Raw genomic sequence first — 17,402 nt, 5'->3', positions numbered from 1 at the left:
CTTTAACTTTGTTTAACTTCCACTTGCAAAGGCTGGATGGTCAGAAACATTAGTTGAGGAATAAGGGAAACAATGATGTTTGGGCCACCCTTATCTTGTTTCATTGAATAGGCAACCTCTCTTTATTCAGAACAGGATCACAGAGAAATCTAAATGTTGTCTCCTTACCTGAGCATTTGGCTGGACAAAAACTGCCTGATACAACAGATTAAGTAATTCATATGCTATGCAAAGAGGGGACCAAGAGTGGAAAGAGAAATCAGTTGCCTGCTTTGCTGCTGGAGCAATGCAACTGTGTACAATGACCTGACTGAGAAAAGTAACTGTTTAGCCTTTAGTGACTGTTAAAAATACCTCAACAGGATCTGAGAAAGAGGGAATAAAGAAGAAACCGTGTCAGAGACAGCTACCATAGCAGAGCAGGAAAGGGCTTCGCTTATACCCAGTGATTTTTCTCTGTTTTTCTCTAAGCTTGCTTGTAGGCTTATAAACATTTTTTCTTTCAGTTACAGTGGCTGGAAATTGTACTTTCTTGGTTATTAATACCAAGAATGTGAAAGCAGGCCTTAATTCCATGTCATACGAGTCATATAGAGTGTGATCTTTGAAAAGGTCTTTGGCCAAGTAGAATAAACATCAAAGATGGGGAGGCGGGGGAGGGGGGAATCTAAGTTCTAGAATAATCTTTACACATATCTACATATGTCAGTGGAATCCCATCTCATGATGAACATTCATATTAGGTTACTGTTTCTGGGTAATTGCTTATTGGACTATATGGGCCTTAAATATGGAAAAACATGTATTCAAATCCGTTAGCATTCAGGAAAATTCCATTTGATTTGATTACACTTAAGTTTGTATTTAAATAGTTAGCGCATAAATGAAAAGCTTTCCTAAGCAGTAAGGATTTTCTGAATGAGAGCCAAAACTGTTGCTGCTACTACTTTCTTTTTTGGACAGCGAGAGGATGTTGGGTAGATATTGAAAACATAACAGATGACAGAAGGATGCACCCAGCTTCTGGACTCCAGTCTCACTATATACTACCTCCCCTGCTGCCATGTCAAGTTTCTATCTCCTCAAAAGGGAAGAAGAACATGTCAGGAAATGAATTAAGGGTTAAGAAGGAGAGGAAAGAGCACCAAGCACCTCTCAGTGGAAAACAGAGCTAACTGAGAATGCAAGGCCTGTCCCTAAACTGGGGAGAAGACTTCTAGTGTTAACACGGTGGGACGAGTGCCAAAGTCAACCTTGCAGGGTCTAGTGTGCGTGTGAAGGTGTCACCCCTCCTCTTCCCAGCCACTCACTGAAAGTTACCCCACTGGCAAACCTACCCTTGCAGGGCTCCCACAAGTGGTTGCCCAGGTTGCTCCCCATTAAGGCTGGTTCTGGATAAAAGATGGCTGGTCCTCCTCAGGAGAGAGATAGCAATACAACAGGTGGGTTCACAGGGAACTGAGGTTATGAACGATGCTAAAGACAAAGCTGATCAGCTCTGGTGCCTCAGAGGGACAAACTCAGTGTGCTTAGGATTACACCTAAGCTTACAACCATGCACACTTGCTGGACAATGCAAGTCATTTTACGTTTACAAAAGATCTTTGACTCTAAAACCAATTTGCCAACATCTCCAAAGTCTCTTTTCAGTTCATGCCCTTCACTATACTAGGCAGAATCTAAATTAGCCAATGACCTTGCTTGGTATGGGACTTCTACTTACTCATAAAAGTTCAGGGTAAAAGCTTACCCCATTAAATTATCTTGTTTATGAAAACACTGTGTAAAATGGAGATTTTTATAAATAAAAGTTTACAAGGGACTCAAATACACAGTCATTTTGGTGTCAAAGCCATTCAAAAGACAACTCTCCTGCAATTCTACAGCAGGAGAGACTGGACTTTATCAGTTTCAGTCGTTATCTCATAGATTTTTTTTGCTCAAGGTCATAGAAAAAATCCTCCTGAATTTGGGTGCAAGTTTGGTGCCATTGGCTGTTCTGGATACTAGAAAGAAACTCATTAATAGAAGAGTGCCCAGATCTATGCCTCAAAACATAAGTTCTTGACAGGGCTTCGCCTTACATTTTGATAAACCTCTCTATATTTATCTTAAGCCTCCAAGCAAACCAATGGCTGCAAAAACAGTGTTACTTTCACTGAACTTTGTTTCCAGCAGGAAACCAAGTTCACCTGGCTTTATTTGAGGGTTTTGCTCTTACATTGTATGATGAGCTTTCTGTGTTCCTCCCGTGAGTCCTCCATAGTATAGAGGGTTTGTTTGGTAATACTATTCAGATCCACATTCCTCCAGTCCTCCAGCATTTGAAATGTGATGTCTGCACTGTGGATCACCGTTCTTGATGCCTGTAATCCAATCCAATCTATTCATTAGTTCATGGTTTATTAGGTTAAAAAATAGGCTTTATCCACTTTTACGCTTCCTTAGCTAGGCTCACTAAGTTGATTCTTCTCATGGACCCCCACTCACCAGCTTGTCTTATGGACATTACAGGGCCATCTAACCACAGAGAACTCCCAAGTCATTTTGCCTACTTTAATCAACTGCAAGTATTTTGCTTGTATCCACCACAAACCCCGATGAGCAATCCTAATCCAGTGGTGCTGTTGCTAGACTCCTCAATCTCACAAATAGCTCTGTTGGTTTTCTTGACCAGCTTCAGTTCAAAGCCAAAAAGCAACAAGAAAAAACAAGTTAAAACCAAACAAACCCCACTCAGGTTTGCAACCTCCCCTCTCCCAAACTATGAAGACTCTCATTCTTCCCTCAGCCACATGAAAAGGTTAAAGCTCATTTGCCTCTGCATCAGATCTGCTTCTTGGCTGGTTGAGACAGGGGTCTGCTGTTGATAATGGGAGGATGGGCTGAGAGGAAAGGAAGTAACACAAGGTCATGGTCACGTAACAGATCTCTGTAAGTTAAGCAGAGATGATAACCCACACTAAGGTTATCAGCTTCCCCAAAGAAATGATGCATTTGAAGAGTCCTTCATGTAAGTAAACTGTTTGATCCCAGGTCTGATATAGAAGGTTGTGGTCTCTGTATTTTGATTTGCTCTGAATCCCTATGGACCTCCAAAGTTCAGTGATAATCCACAGTGTTTGGGGAAAGGTAGCACTGGCATCTTTGCCTCCACCACTAAAATAATGGAGGAAGAAATCTACAAAGAAGTCCTTGCAGGAGAGGTTTTTTTCCCCAGATCATCTTCCTGTGAGCTTCTCCACTCACAGGGTTAACCTGGGGTGTTGGCTACACCTTCCAAAAGCAGAGCTTTTGGTGTGGCAGGGAAAACAAACAGTCTGCTCCAATATACGCGTGAAACATCAATGAATTCAATGCATCCTCCTCCTTTTTATACTACACAGAATTTGACCTCATAAATTTTTGATAGGCAATTGTGATCTAAACTAACTGGTGAAAAACAAAAACTTCAGAGTAGTTTTTATATTAACTTGCTATGGTTGCAAGAATATTTCTATTTAAAACCCCAGTGGTTCAACCATTTTGTTATTTACTAATTTGCATTTGATTTATAATATACAATCAGACTTTGAATTTTTTGTCAGGCATATAGAAATTTTTCTTGCTTTGCAATAGGCCTGATATAAACCACTCTGAAATCAAAGGAATGCCTCTCATTTATTTCATGGAAATGAACAATCTCTTCAAATCAAATAAAAATTTTTTTTCATAAAAGTTCCCTGCTGAATTTAATGATCAGGGATTGCCAGTTGTCTAGAAAAGCATTTTTTGCTGATTACTTTTTGATTTTGTAAAGATGGTCACAATAAATATTAGAGACAAACTGCTAACATGATCTCTTCCTCTTTGGGTAAAGTCCAGCCTGCCAATTCACAAAATTATTTCAAAAGTCAGTAAAAATGTCATTCACCAAACTTGGGTAACTGAAATATTTACTTGGCAGAGATGATTTAGTGATGTCTGTCGCCGGAGTATTTGTGAGAATCTTCTGGACACTGCAGGGAAGAAGAGATACATATTTACATACTGTGCTAAGTGAAGAAAATTATTTCTGAAAATACTAAATTAAAACAAGAACAAAAAAAATATATCCAGTTTCCTATATACTATTGCGGCTACATAAAGTTCATTCAAATAGCCCAGTTTTAACTTAGTTTAAACCTTGACCTAAAACCTTAAATCTGGATGCTCAATCAGTTTTACAGAGGCATATTACAAGCATTGATTTATAGATACTGTGAATAATGAGATGACAAGAGAAATGTAGAGGACAATGGAAGAGCTTCACTTGTTCAGCATAGCAAATTTTCTCTTGATACACAAAGGAACTGAAGACCAGAAAGAACTATTTACTAGAAAGAAAAATGGTGCAAGAACAAGTGGGCATAAAATAATGATAGCTACATTATGTGTGGAAATCAGAAAAGGTTGCTAAGTCTTAATGCAAACAAGTTTTGGAGGAGTTTTCTGACTGGACTAGTAGGAGCTAAAATCAGTTTCAGGTAGAATTTGATCAAAGTTTCTGAAAGAGGTTGCGTGATGTACTAACATGCTATGGGTAAGAAAGATGGCCCCAGAGGTACTTGCCAGTCCTCTGCTCCTATTTTAGCTCTTTCAAAGCAATATGGACCTTGTATTAAGATAGTTCCTATACTTGGATTTTAAAATGTTTTATTGCACATCTTTTGTCTGAAATCTGAGACTCAGGAACTGCAAACCTGACCAAGGCTTGCAGTTATTCCTGTCAGTACCTCCATTGGCTGTGTACACTATCATAAATTCTGATGAGGAGGAAACAATTGCAGGAGCAACAAAATCTCATGTAAAAGCTAGGATGCTCTCAAGCTTTTCCTTATACTAAAATCACCAAAGACTTACAGATCTATCCAAACAGGCATTAGATGTGGCCACAGAGTAGGTTTTCCCTCTGTACTGTACATAGAGGCAGTTAAAGAGTACAGATTAAGAATGACTACAAAGTGTATTGTCTGTCTCTCTCTCTCTCTCCCTATAAGAACAGAAAAGATTTTGCTGTTGCAGATTCTTGACATTTTTGAACTGACAAAGATGTGATAAAGCATATTCTCAGTTCTGACTTTGTGTAACTTCTAAAATAAATTAGTAAACAATGCAAAAACCCCTAAAATTAGTTGTTCCAACTTACATCCTGACTGTTCTCAGTAAAATATACACCTAATTTTCCATGCTGATCAAAATAGTTAATCCTTCTCCTAAATTAGTTTTTTTTTTTTCCTTTAACTTTGTGGTGTGGAATTTAGTGCTCATGAAAGGCAAAGAATTGAGAGCCGTGAAATAAAGCAGGCTTTATCAATAGGTGATGTGCACTGCAGGCATCTACAAAGCACGTCTGAAAAGGACTAGTGCCCTTTCCTGTGGTGACAGGGTAATTTGATCTCCTTCATTTTTAACTCTGGCACTTTTTTGAGTAAGGGCCTCAAGCTGTATTCAAATTGTGCTAGCCTAAAGGTTTGTTAATAATTTCCTTTGCCTAATATCATCCCTAATGTTTGCTTACTATCAACAAAATTAATTTCTTATCAGAATCCACAAGAAAGGAAAAGCAATTCTTCTCATTTTGAGCAGCGCTTCATTTCACCAAATGAAATTGGTTCTCATGAACAAGTGGAGATTGTAAGTGAATGCAAGATTTATAAAGCTGACAGGTTTTAATTCCTAAAAGAACACTAGTCTCACTTCCAATTAATTTGTAATCAATAAACACCAGGTTAATAGGAGAGACTGGGCAATACATACATTCAAATTTGATATTTCGTAGATTTTCTGGTAAATCGTGGAGAGCTACTTTCAGCCACTCATCCAATTGCTTTGCAAACTTTCGGATCACCTGCGTCAAACTGAAAAGAGAAATCACTACATCAGAACATGTTTACTCTGTGCTTTGTACTATAAAATCTGTGAATGTGTGAAGACTATGGGTCAGTTCTTTACAACTCACTATTTTGCAGAGTTGCTCACATATTTTGGTTTGTAGGTGTGAAGAAAAACTTCTTAAAATGTTTGTAGGAAAACATATCACTATGTTCAAAACCTCACAAAGAGTGAAAGTCTCTGTACTGCACTGCATTCATATTTACAAACAGTATTCTTAGCTTGAAATAAAATCATTCCCACTCTGTATAAACATAAAAACATAAAATCACAACTCTTTAAAGAAGACAATAGCTCAAGCTTTGGATTTCAGCTCAGCTGTGCCCATATTTATACAGATGTACACAGGGATGTGCAAGTGAAGCAACAACCAGCTTTGCTGCAGGCTGGAGCCAGTGAGTGGGTGATGATGGTGGAGAGAAATTTCCAGGCCAAGCCCACACGGGTGGGGGAAGTGGGGGTGGAACAGGACCTGCCTGCTTAGCTCTGCACAGGACAGGAACTTTCCCAGACAAGTGAGATTTCTCTCTTCTCCCTTACTACCCTTTCCTGATGGCTCCTTCATTTCCTGCTAAACTTGGTAGGCAGCTCATTCCGCCCTTCTTCTTGGAATTGCTCAGTATAAAATGAGTTTCCAGGAAAAGTTGCAGGGTGTCGTGCAGGGGAACCTAACAGTTGGTTCTGTCAGACTGAGCTGCACTGCTTGCAGCAATTCTCAGGATACACAACGGAGAGAGAGAGGAAAGATGCAAGGAACTTTCCCTCTTTCAACCAGGCAGCTTTTTCTGTTTGTACTCCTAACACTGCACTGAGAACAGAGCTGGTAAAATAAACATGGTCATAGGCCTGCTCTGCTCCACACAGACACCTAACAGGACAGGGGATGAATGACAGTTGCTGCACCCACTAAAAAGTGGCTTTTCTGGACAGCCAACATTTATTCCCAGGAAGTCCCTCAGAGGATTCTGGCTGAGTCAGCAAGATTTCCTTCAGGACCTTCCATTGCAATGAGACCCTTCTTCACCCCCTCCAGTGCAGGCTATGGCTTAATAGCCACAATCTGGCCCTTTATATGCATTACAAAAGTCTATATTCACACTCAAGTCTCTCCTTATTTACTATGAAAGAACTAAGCAGCTTGAGAAAAGGACTGCTGTTCTGTTTAATCCTTCCAATGAAATAGATTTGGGGGGGGTGAGGGGCAAAGCCTGTAAAAACGTACATGTCTTATCAAGGAAAGCCCATGCTTATAACAGGTTTCTTGTGGAAAAAATACTTTACCTGTACTTTAGCAGTCATACAGTGCGCATAGGAGAGCAGAACAACATCTTGAAAACATTTGCCATAATTAGAGCTGCTTTAAAATCTTGAGGGCCAAATATACAGCACCAATAATAAACTCCTAGAGCAATATTCTTAACAAATTACTCAACCTCAGGAAAGCATCAGTCAAATAATACTAAAGGTATACACATATATTTAGAAAAAGAGAGTTTCCTGATGCTCATATTAGGAAAACCAAAGCGGGAAACAAGTTGACTGCACTCAGTGATCACACTTTTTGCTGTGCACTGCTGATCTTTGTCCTGCTTTACCTATATAAACAAGACTTCTTGGACTCAGATGAGCTCCAGGTAGGAAAAGAACAGCTGAGATCTACCACATGGAATGGAAAAGTGGATTTAGCTTTGAAACAAAGGAGGTAAATAGTCGTTAATATTAATAAAGTGATCCTAAAATAAGCATGCATCTGTTCTTCATAGGATAGTATTTAAATTAAACCAGCTTGTCCAAGACTTCACAAGTATGATCTTCATGTTTATACTCCTGGCAAGCAGAATAACAATTGGGTTCCAAGAGTGTAAACAGAGACAAATGCTTAGGTTGCAATGTCTGAATATGCATGTGAGTATTTGCAAACAGAGCAGCCAGGCCAGCTCCTCTTGTCACTATAATTCAGAATACTGTTATGCTGTTATCCCAGACTAGCAGAAAAGCATCTGAAATTTTCAGAAGACAGTGTGGCACTCTGCAGCCTGCAGATTTCTGACATTACCTGAAAGTTGGGACATGACTATCAGCTTCATGTTAATAAGCCAAGAAGAAGGTGGTATCCTTTATCACACAAAAAATAACAAGTTTTTCACAATACAAGTCTTGTTAAAATCTGAACATTTCTTCAGGAACATGTCAGCTCTTCAACTTCTTTGAATTGCCACTGTGATTTAAACTCAGGAAATGGGTGGCAGCAAGCAGCTTTCTGAGAACTGGTGCCATTCTTGAAGAAAAGACATATAACAGAGACAGCTGAGCTAAAACTGGTCAGTGCTGCTAGCTATACTGACCTGTCAGGTAATGCTTGCAGCACCGTTGGCATCAGAACTCCAGAAATTGCTTTGTACAGAATTGAATCACAAACTCCCACTATATTCACTACAGTTGAAGAACCCAATACAGGCAGCATATGAGGAGGCATCCCTTGCCAAAAGTGCAGAAGAAAACTTTGAACCTGCAATCACAAGAAGCAGCAGAAATGTTTAAGTGAAAATAATCAAGGGTCACAAATACTACTTGCCTTAAATGACCCTGCTTATATAACATTTGTTTCAGCCCCAGAGCTGGACTGATGGTGTACAACACAGGCAAGGCATATTCCTTAACTAGACAGGCTTATACTGTAACGCAGCGCACAATGGGATAATCAACCAAAGGTCGAGGAGACACTCCAAGTTGGTGACAGGGTGTCTTTGTGTTACTACAGTAGAGAGACCCATGGGAACCACCGTATTTTACCTTCCATCAATGGCTGGTGAGTGTAACTCTTTGGCTTCCACATGTCAAGCCTTTTTCTCTCTCTTTGCTCTCTGTCTCTGTATACAAAGGAATGCAATCTAGGGCTTGGTGTAGGGAGGGAGAGGAGGATAGCACATGGCTTACAGGGGTCAATATACCATTTTCTGTCTTCATTTTGGAAAGAAACACTACACTTTTGGATTTCTTCTTTCCTCCACTATGAAGGAAAGAGGAGAAAGAATGGAGAAAGACAAAAAAGAAAATGGGGAGGAGATTTCAGACACAGCAAAATATACCTCTGAAAATTTTCATTTAGGAAATAAAGGTGTTATTCAGTGAATGATATGATCAGTTCTACAGGGGTCAGAACACGAGCATTCATAAGTGATAACCTTTTGCACACAATCTGTACTGAAATAAGTAACCACAACAGGTGCAGTAAAGTATATTTGCCATTTATATATTGTTGCTGCTCAGCCCCTTCCCCATCATTGATCCTGACAAACAGATTCCCTAACAAAATCTAACATCCTGCTCTTAAGAAAGTATTCTGAGACTCATCCAGCAAAACTTCCTGAATATGTATCACATTTCTCTCACATGGAAACATCTAGACTGGGTACAATGACTTAAAAGAGCCTCAGCTTTAAACAAGAAGAGTGTGAGAATTAAACAGAGAGAGGAAGAAAAGCAGGGAATTTTTTGCCATTGTTCAGAAGGCAGAGTCAAAAGACCGTTTCCTTTGATTTTTTCCAGGATCTGGATGTCATATTTGAGTCGGGCCCTCAGCATCTCTATAGTCAAATTTGTTTTCCTGGACTAGAGGCTTTCACCACATGTAATATAAAACTGCTTGCATTCCAGTAATGTTTTATTTTTCATCTCTAATTATAGAGCTGTCTGCATGCACTGCCAGAAAATCCTCAGATTCAGTCAGATATGCAGCAGGTACAAACCTTATCCATCTCTAATGGATTGTATCAACTGCTGAGCAGTGTGTGTGTTCCTAGCTGCACTGCACTACAACAGAGCAAATCGGGACTTCAGCTTCAGCTTTCTGGGATGTCTGGGAGGCTGTGGGCCCCCCACTGCCCTGCGCCATTGTTAATAGACCAGCAGAGCCCACCATTTTGGCTGTGGCACCTGCTCTGGGTTTGTACTGAACACTCAGAGGAATTCCTTCAAACAGAGCTCAGTTCCAGCTCAAAGCTTAGAAAAGTGGTGGTGGACACACTTCTTGAGCTGTAAGAACTGGATTGTCCAACATCTTGTAAGGGGATATTGCTCCTTAACCTTGCTGGAGAATGGAGAGACAAAAACATTCCCATTGCTTTCGTTCCTCCAACTCACACAGTGTTATAAGTGAGATTTAACGCTATCAGCCACATATTATGTACTCAAGTATAGCTATTGTTCATTATTCATGAAAAGGATCGGCCACCACAAAACCGTAAGTTTGTAATATTACATTCATAATAAGCTCTCAGATCCATTAATACCTTATGTATCATTAAACTACAGCTGTAGTTTCCAACCATACCTCATCAAAGTTTGCTCTTATTACAGTGTCTAGTATCCTCTGACAGTGAGTTCTATACATCATAATAAAGGTAGAAACCTGAAAAAGAATGAGAGTGAGACACACAAAAGATCATTCTACTTCAAGAAATCTGCTTTTAAAACTATCAGAATATAGAGCACAAAAAGTAAGTTTTTTCTTATCTTACCTGTGCCCAATTGCAAAAATAATGAAATCGGTTAGAGTCTAAGTTAGATTGGTTAGATTAGCTTTAAGATGAGTTTTCTTCTTAAAAGTAAATTCTCCCTTTGAATTCATGGATTTTTCTATGTCAATGGGGATTCTTCAAATGTAAGAGGAGCAAAAAGCCTCAGTGAGATCAAAGACGAGAATGTGGCCCTAATTAGGACATAAAGAACTATAAAACCCTATTCTTTTGTCCACTTTACATTGATACTACACATGTGAATAGCATCAGAAAACTAGCAAGCTCAGCCAAGAGCAGTCAGAACACTTTTGTCATATGTGCAAATAGGATTCTCTTAATTTCTAGTCTAGAAGGATAAGAAATGCACTAAGTCCCTCTCTGCTCAAGAAAGAACCAGAACTGTTTTTCAGTTTGCCATCACATGTGTTCACAGATTAAAGGGTTATAACATATTTAAAAACAGTTACCCTCAAGCCTCACCTGCTGCACGTAATGTAAATTTTTTAAAAGAAGTGTGCACGGACTTTAGAAATATTGTACAGCTGATAGTGTCAGCTGCCTATTTTAAGAGAAGATATTTCTTCCTATTATATGAAGTAATTAAGTCCCCCATAAATAAAGCCAAAGCATTATTAAACTTACTCTAATTTAAAGCCTTTATATTTTAGATAAAGCTTTCTTCCAGAGCAGGGAAAAAAACCCCAAGACAAGCTGAGAAAAGACTTCCAAAGTGTTACCTTTTCCTCTGGCAGACTGGCTGGCAGATTTAGATCTTTGACATTTGGAAACTCTGGCAGTAATGTTCCCAGTTTGGATCGTGGTGAATACGCCACTGTCTGTTTGGTTACTTCTTTTTTTCCTGTTTCGTTGACCCAGGCTGCTCCTTTTTTAGAATACATCACATCATAATACTGGGAGTTTTCTTTCACTGCAATTCCATAATAATGGTACCTGATACGTAGAGATGTATATTTTATAAAGCAGATTGTTTTAAAATTAAAAAAAATTTAAAAAATGGGGGTAAGAGAAACTGCTAATGCTAATGATTTCTACAGCAAAACAGACTGTGCAATAGTCTATATATTATTAACAAGCATTGATGCAGTAGCAGAACATTGCAGTAATATACTGGGCTTCCAATTTTCATTCCTTCTGGTAAAAGTAGCTCTCTTCAGAGTTAATAAAGCTGACTGTTGCAGGGGCAGGAAAATAATGGACTTCCTTTTTTTTTTCTTCTTTAAAAAAAAAAAGCATCCTAAAGCTACTTGTTGGCAGAGCTCTGCTCTGCAGCTGCTCCTTTAGTTTAGCAATAAGCAGAGGTACAGACCCTCTGGACTGGCCCTTCTGTTGTTATTTCAGTTCCCTGATTCTCAGACTGTTGAGGGCTGGTTTGATCTCCGAAAAGCATGAGTCTTTATTGCAAATGAGTTGATCAGAAATGTTTCAAAAATTGAAAACACTTCAGTGAAAACAGAGGGGCAAAAAAGGCTTGTGCTGGAAAGCAATGAACGGTAGGAAATGTACAGTTCAAAATTATTTGCTTGATAACTCAGCATCAGCACTGGGCTTAGATCAGCAAGGGATGCTACACAACACTGTAATTCTGTCTGTGCAGACCACAGTGGGAGTTACACAGTGTGGCTGTGCTATAAGAATGGATTAGTGGCCTTATGGCAGAAGTTTGTGCTACAGCTTAGCTTTATTATAGGTGTTAATGGAAGCACCGATTATCCAGTCTAACTCTTGCATCAAAGCAGCAAAGGTAATCTTATTCCTTCTATAGTTTGCTAACTTCTATTTCAATTTCTCAGCTGTAGGCACCACCAGCCCATCAGCTAGATTTTTAATGATTACAAAAGGCAAAGTTTGTATTGCTTGTATACTTTTGATTCACCCTACTTTCCTAGAGGGAATTTTCAATGATCTTCCAGTTATCTCCTTACAGCCTATCAAAAGCCTATCAGACCATGATGAGACACTGTCTTCTGGATCCCACTATGGTGGCAGGGGAATTTACCATCTCTGGATGTTTGTTGTACTCCCCAGACAGTTACTGATTTCAGAGTGCTGACAGCAGATCCATTCACATGAGTGGACCCGAGTTTGCTTTAGGCAAAACCAGCTGGTTTTGAAAAGGTCATCAATTAAATTAGTGAAAGAGTAGTATCTAAGTGATGGTAGTTTAAACTAACCCAGGTGGCTTTTTTCCTTTTCACTCACAGTCATTCACCCACAGATCAGCGTGTGTCATAATCTCCAGCAGAAAGTGGTGGCAAAGAGCTGGAAGCCCTAATCTTGTCTACCAGCACAGATGGGCTGAGTGGAGGCCTGGGGAGTTGTAGCAAACTTCTAGTACGTGGCTCCCTTGCCATGCCCACTGAGGACATTCCATGTTGTCCATTAAACATAAAAGCTATCTTGAACTCAGTATTGAATAATCCAAGTGAGATTTATGAAAACATTAAGCTGACATGGTATGAGTAGGATTTCCTAGCTTCAATACCTTAGAAAGCCACACTATCTGCTCCAAATCTGCCCATCAGGGCTTAGGCCAAAATGTATATTCCACACCAGAAACTGGGCTTCAGGTCAGTCCTAACCTCTTACAGATAGCTAACGGCAAGTTTGTGCTGACACTGGGGTTATAACACCAGCTGTAGAAGTTTGGCTTTTTAGCTTGAATGGTAACAACTCCAGCTTGCAGTTCAAGTCCCCAGTTTTGTCTCTAGCAGCTGTCACGCATGCACCGCACATAAGAGCCATAAAGCTCACATACGTCCTATGCAGTATGTCTGGGGCTGGGGAAACCAAAAGGAAACGCTGCAGGGAGCTAGTACCACAAATTGCTGAGGCAAAAGAGGGGAAAAAAGGGAAAAGGTCACAGCAGACAAGACTGCAAAATTTCTAGATGGACTGAGAGGTTTGTATAACTTAAACAGGTGTCAGTCTCTTATATTAAGCTTCCTCTTAAATCAATTCAAGAAAAAAAATGAATGAAAGCCTGGAAAATGTAGTAGAATTTCACTGTGCATTATTTAATTTCTGGTATATTTCATTTGGTAGTAAACTACATAAAAGAGTTTTACAGGTAGCTTCAAAATCATATAGCCAGCAATAGCCAAATTAACTCTGAAATTTTTCCAGATAGCTTCCTCCTTCAGTAATTTTACCATCCCAAATGGCAAAAACTCACTGGTGCAGTTTACAAAGATTCTTTTCCAAGCACTTTTCTGTATTTCTATCAGAAAAAAACCCCAACTTAATTCAATAAACAGGGCTTGAAAGTTTGGTCTGTAAAGAATAACATGCAGACTACACAATTATTTTTGTGGTAAATAGTGGAATGCTTTTTCCTTTCATGGACCTGGTATCTGCAGCACTCCTTTAAAGAAAGAAGTAAAATTCCCTTCACACCATGTAGTTTCCATCAGTTTAACTAACCTCTTGCATACATAATTGAAGAGTTTCAAGCTACAGTACAGAGAGAAATTGTCTTCTATGTTTAGCTGCCTTCTCATGGCTCACCTGTGGTGGAACTCTTTTTAAGCTCGGTGCGATAGAGAACAGCTGCATGCTTATAGCAATAAACCCAGCTGCAAAAAAGAAAGCCTCACAACTGATGACCAAGAGTATAGCACCATTGTAGCTCTGAACTTTGTAATGTTACAAGGCAGCCGTGCTATAAAAAGACTGAAGGCAGAACAGTGTGAAGTCAGATAATCTTCAGATAACCACTTCTATGGCTGAATTTCCTTTGGCAGTAGCAGGGAAGTGGAATGAAAATCATACTGGCAGCAATCGGTCAGCACAGCTGGTGATAAAGGGACTGAAGTGTTAATGCCTAAAGTAATTTCTTTACGTAACAATTAATTGGAATGCAGTCAGATGTTTCTGAAAACAAAACCAGACCTCAGTTACAGCTGTGCTGGGTCTAGCAAGGAGTGTATTTATTGTAAAAGAGTACAGTGTGCATGTAGTGTGTGTGTGTCTTTATACCTCTCCTCTTCATTGGATCAAATGAGAAGGACTCCTCTGTATGCTGTAATCCTTGGGGTGTTAACCACTAACGAAGATGTAGGCATCCTCTTTTGGAGCAGAAGAACTCAATTTCATACCTACTGAGGCTGTGAAATTTGCGTGACTATGATCTCCCTCACAGGGGTGACTGTGGACTCTCAGGGACCAAGGATTTTGCAGAGCACAGACAGCATGCTCTGCAGAAACCCCTTCTTATTTGCTAGAGAGGGAGCAGAACCATTGCAAAGGTGGCATGAGAGGAGTATGTGACCTGAAAGTCCCTCTGATAAGCATGCAGGTTAGGGGGAAAACATGCAAGAAATATTAAGTCTCATTGATTTTTAGCCTCATTGAGAGTAAAGAGACATAGCTTTTGGACACCAGACACCTTCAGTCAGCAGATCAAGAGCATCTTGCCCCTCTGAGAGACTCCTGGAACTGCTGGAGGAGCTCCAGTTTGGAAATACAGCAATGCTCATTCCTTTCATTAAACGGGAAGACAAATAACAAAGTTGTAGCCAATGTCAGAGTGATTTGATGGCTTACAGAGGGCACTCTCATATGAATGCTTCCATACATTCCATGCAACTTGTGCATGCTTTTGCTCCGTCTTTATGAACTTCCAAGGAACTTATATGCAGTGCTAAATCCTGATTCTCTGAGTCCGGACCTATCGTGCTTTCCTAATACGCTGTTGGACTAGCCTAGAATTTGCACCTGAGAGATTTCTGGTAGCTCCGTTATGACTGATGTTATGGTAGCTCTGAATTTGCATTTGGGAAGAGATTTCAAATCTTCAATTAGCTGCTTAAATACGACTGCTCTAGAAAAAGAAAGCTTAGTTATAATAATTAGGAAAATCTCAAGATGGGGGAAAGGACATTTGGTCCCATCAAAGGAATACTGCTTGGCATGGACCACTTGTTAGAAGAGCACAGTAAAGTTAATTTTAATGGCATTTCTTTTAACATCTTAATTTCTTTTTTCCTTTAAAGACTGGGTCATTCTAGCTTTAGTATGAAAGTTCAATTCTTATAGCATATTTGTTTCTCAGCATTTAGCCCTATTGTGTTTCTAGGCTTTGTTTTGAAAGAGAAGCTTTACCAGCAAAATTTTGCAAACATGTTGTCCCAGGTTTTCATTTCCCCCTCCATAGTTTTCCACTCGTGATCTACAGAGAATACCCTTAGACTAGACTACCCTGTAGGATTCTGTGAAAGCTAATCAAGAAAAGCATATATATATAAAAATATATCATTTAGGGGGCTTATGTTTGCCATAAAAAGATCCAAAGCTCCATTGGAAAAATTTCATGGAGTCCACAATCAGAAAAAAGTATAAAAACATCACTGTATCCTCTTTATAAATTGGTAGAATCACATCTTACCAACAATTGGAAAAAGTCAAATACTCCAGGAATCAATTTCTCATTCTGGAATTAGGATGAACTGTTTCCAGGGAGTACTATCTTTTGGGTAAGGCAATAAACTAATTCCTTGATCACTTAAAGATACATTGGATTTCATTACACAGGAAAAATGGTGGTTAAATCCAGGTTTGTGGGCAATTTCAGTTTAGGCCAATATATGTTCCTACCTAAATTCCAGATAGCTTTCTGCCACTCTACACTGAAACATGATGTTAACCAGCTGTCATTTCCCAGCTTCCAACAGTAGCTCCATTACTCCTGGGTGTGAATGTCCTTTACATTGTGTAAGGTGCGTTGAGATGAAAAATATTATAAGAACAATATGGAAAATATTGCTGATGAAATCAGTAAAAGGCCTCCCTTAGACTACCTTTGCAGGATCACAGCTGAATCAGTAAGTCAATGTAAAGACTACAATGGAACCCCATTCAAAGTTGGGTTTTAAGTCCCCAACTGCACAAATTATTCCCTGGTCTTATACTATTCTATTCAGTAAAGCCAGAGCCAAATGGGGCCCTGTGTGAGATGATAATAATACCATACACTGCTTACTTTGACTGGCCTCTGGTTCCAAGTCTTCTTGTTGTTAGCTGTGGAAACTGTTGCCTTATTATCTGCAAATAAATAGAACTGATATTAGAAAAAATTGAAAAGCATGTTTACTAATACTTAATTTAATATAGACTGTTGAGACAGAAAAACAGAAAAACTGTACTGCAACGTCAGCAAAATACGTGGCAGGAGAAATCAGAAATAAAGCTTTTGATTTTTTCCACTACTGAAAGAGGGGAAAGAGACTTTAAAATTCAGTACAATTCCATTAACTATCATTAATTTAAATAAAAACTTTCTGAAGTTACTGAAGTAGAATACATTTCTTTATAAATCTAAGATCAGTTCTGCCTCTAAACTAAGGAGGAGTGTACTTAGAATTGGCCTGCTATTTACTTATGTCAGTTTGCAGGATCAACAAACTTGGTTTTGCTGCAAATAGAGGAAACTCCCCTTTTGAGAGTTTTGGAGGCCACAGTCCTTTAAAGACCTTCACAATCTTGCCATTAAACATTCCTTTTTCTAAAAGATGATACCCTGAAAAGATTTTGGTATTTGACAGGGGCACCACTTCTACCAGGAAAGACTCACTGTTGCATTTGTAAAGATAGCTCGTAATCAATTTATCCTCTGTGGAAAACAAGTGCATCTCAGAAACAGCAGGGTATCATCAAGAATCTGGACTCTAGTCTGTCAGCAGAGATTAAAAGAACATTGCTACTGTAAAACAAAACTTCTTTAGTGCCAGATGCATTTAAGGAAATGGATTAATGAATGTAGATTGTGCCTTCAGTAATCAGAGCCTCTGTCGACCAGGCTAGTTCTGATGAAAAAGCTCTGCTGTAGTTGCTGGAAAGGCAGTGCTCAGCACCTCACAGGATTGAACGTGATTCTTAGTGTGGTCTGCAGTAGGAGGAAAATTCTTCTGGCAGAACAGTCATGCAAGAAAGACTGCAGTAAGCCTTGAAGAT

General features: G+C 39.3%; 1 protein-coding gene across 1 annotated transcript in view; it reads right to left on the bottom strand.

The window, feature by feature from the left end:
* RFX4 (regulatory factor X, 4 (influences HLA class II expression)) overlaps positions 1 to 17,402 on the bottom strand; it is an 84,700-nt gene that overhangs the window by 35,358 nt on the left and 31,940 nt on the right. Inside the window, exons 5-11 of the mRNA XM_009333065.1 lie at positions 16,432 to 16,493; positions 11,171 to 11,384; positions 10,247 to 10,324; positions 8,259 to 8,422; positions 5,779 to 5,879; positions 3,940 to 3,998; positions 2,222 to 2,366 (exon numbers count right to left, since the gene is read on the bottom strand). Coding sequence (XP_009331340.1) covers positions 2,222 to 2,366; positions 3,940 to 3,998; positions 5,779 to 5,879; positions 8,259 to 8,422; positions 10,247 to 10,324; positions 11,171 to 11,384; positions 16,432 to 16,493 — 823 coding nt within the window. The remainder of the gene's footprint in view (positions 1 to 2,221; positions 2,367 to 3,939; positions 3,999 to 5,778; positions 5,880 to 8,258; positions 8,423 to 10,246; positions 10,325 to 11,170; positions 11,385 to 16,431; positions 16,494 to 17,402) is intronic.

This window comes from Pygoscelis adeliae, unplaced genomic scaffold, assembly GCF_000699105.1.
Source record: "Pygoscelis adeliae isolate BGI_AS28 unplaced genomic scaffold, ASM69910v1 Scaffold38, whole genome shotgun sequence".
NCBI lineage: Eukaryota > Metazoa > Chordata > Aves > Sphenisciformes > Spheniscidae > Pygoscelis > Pygoscelis adeliae.
The sequence above is the reverse complement of the archived record's forward strand: the minus strand, read 5'-3'. Positions and strand labels throughout refer to the sequence as shown.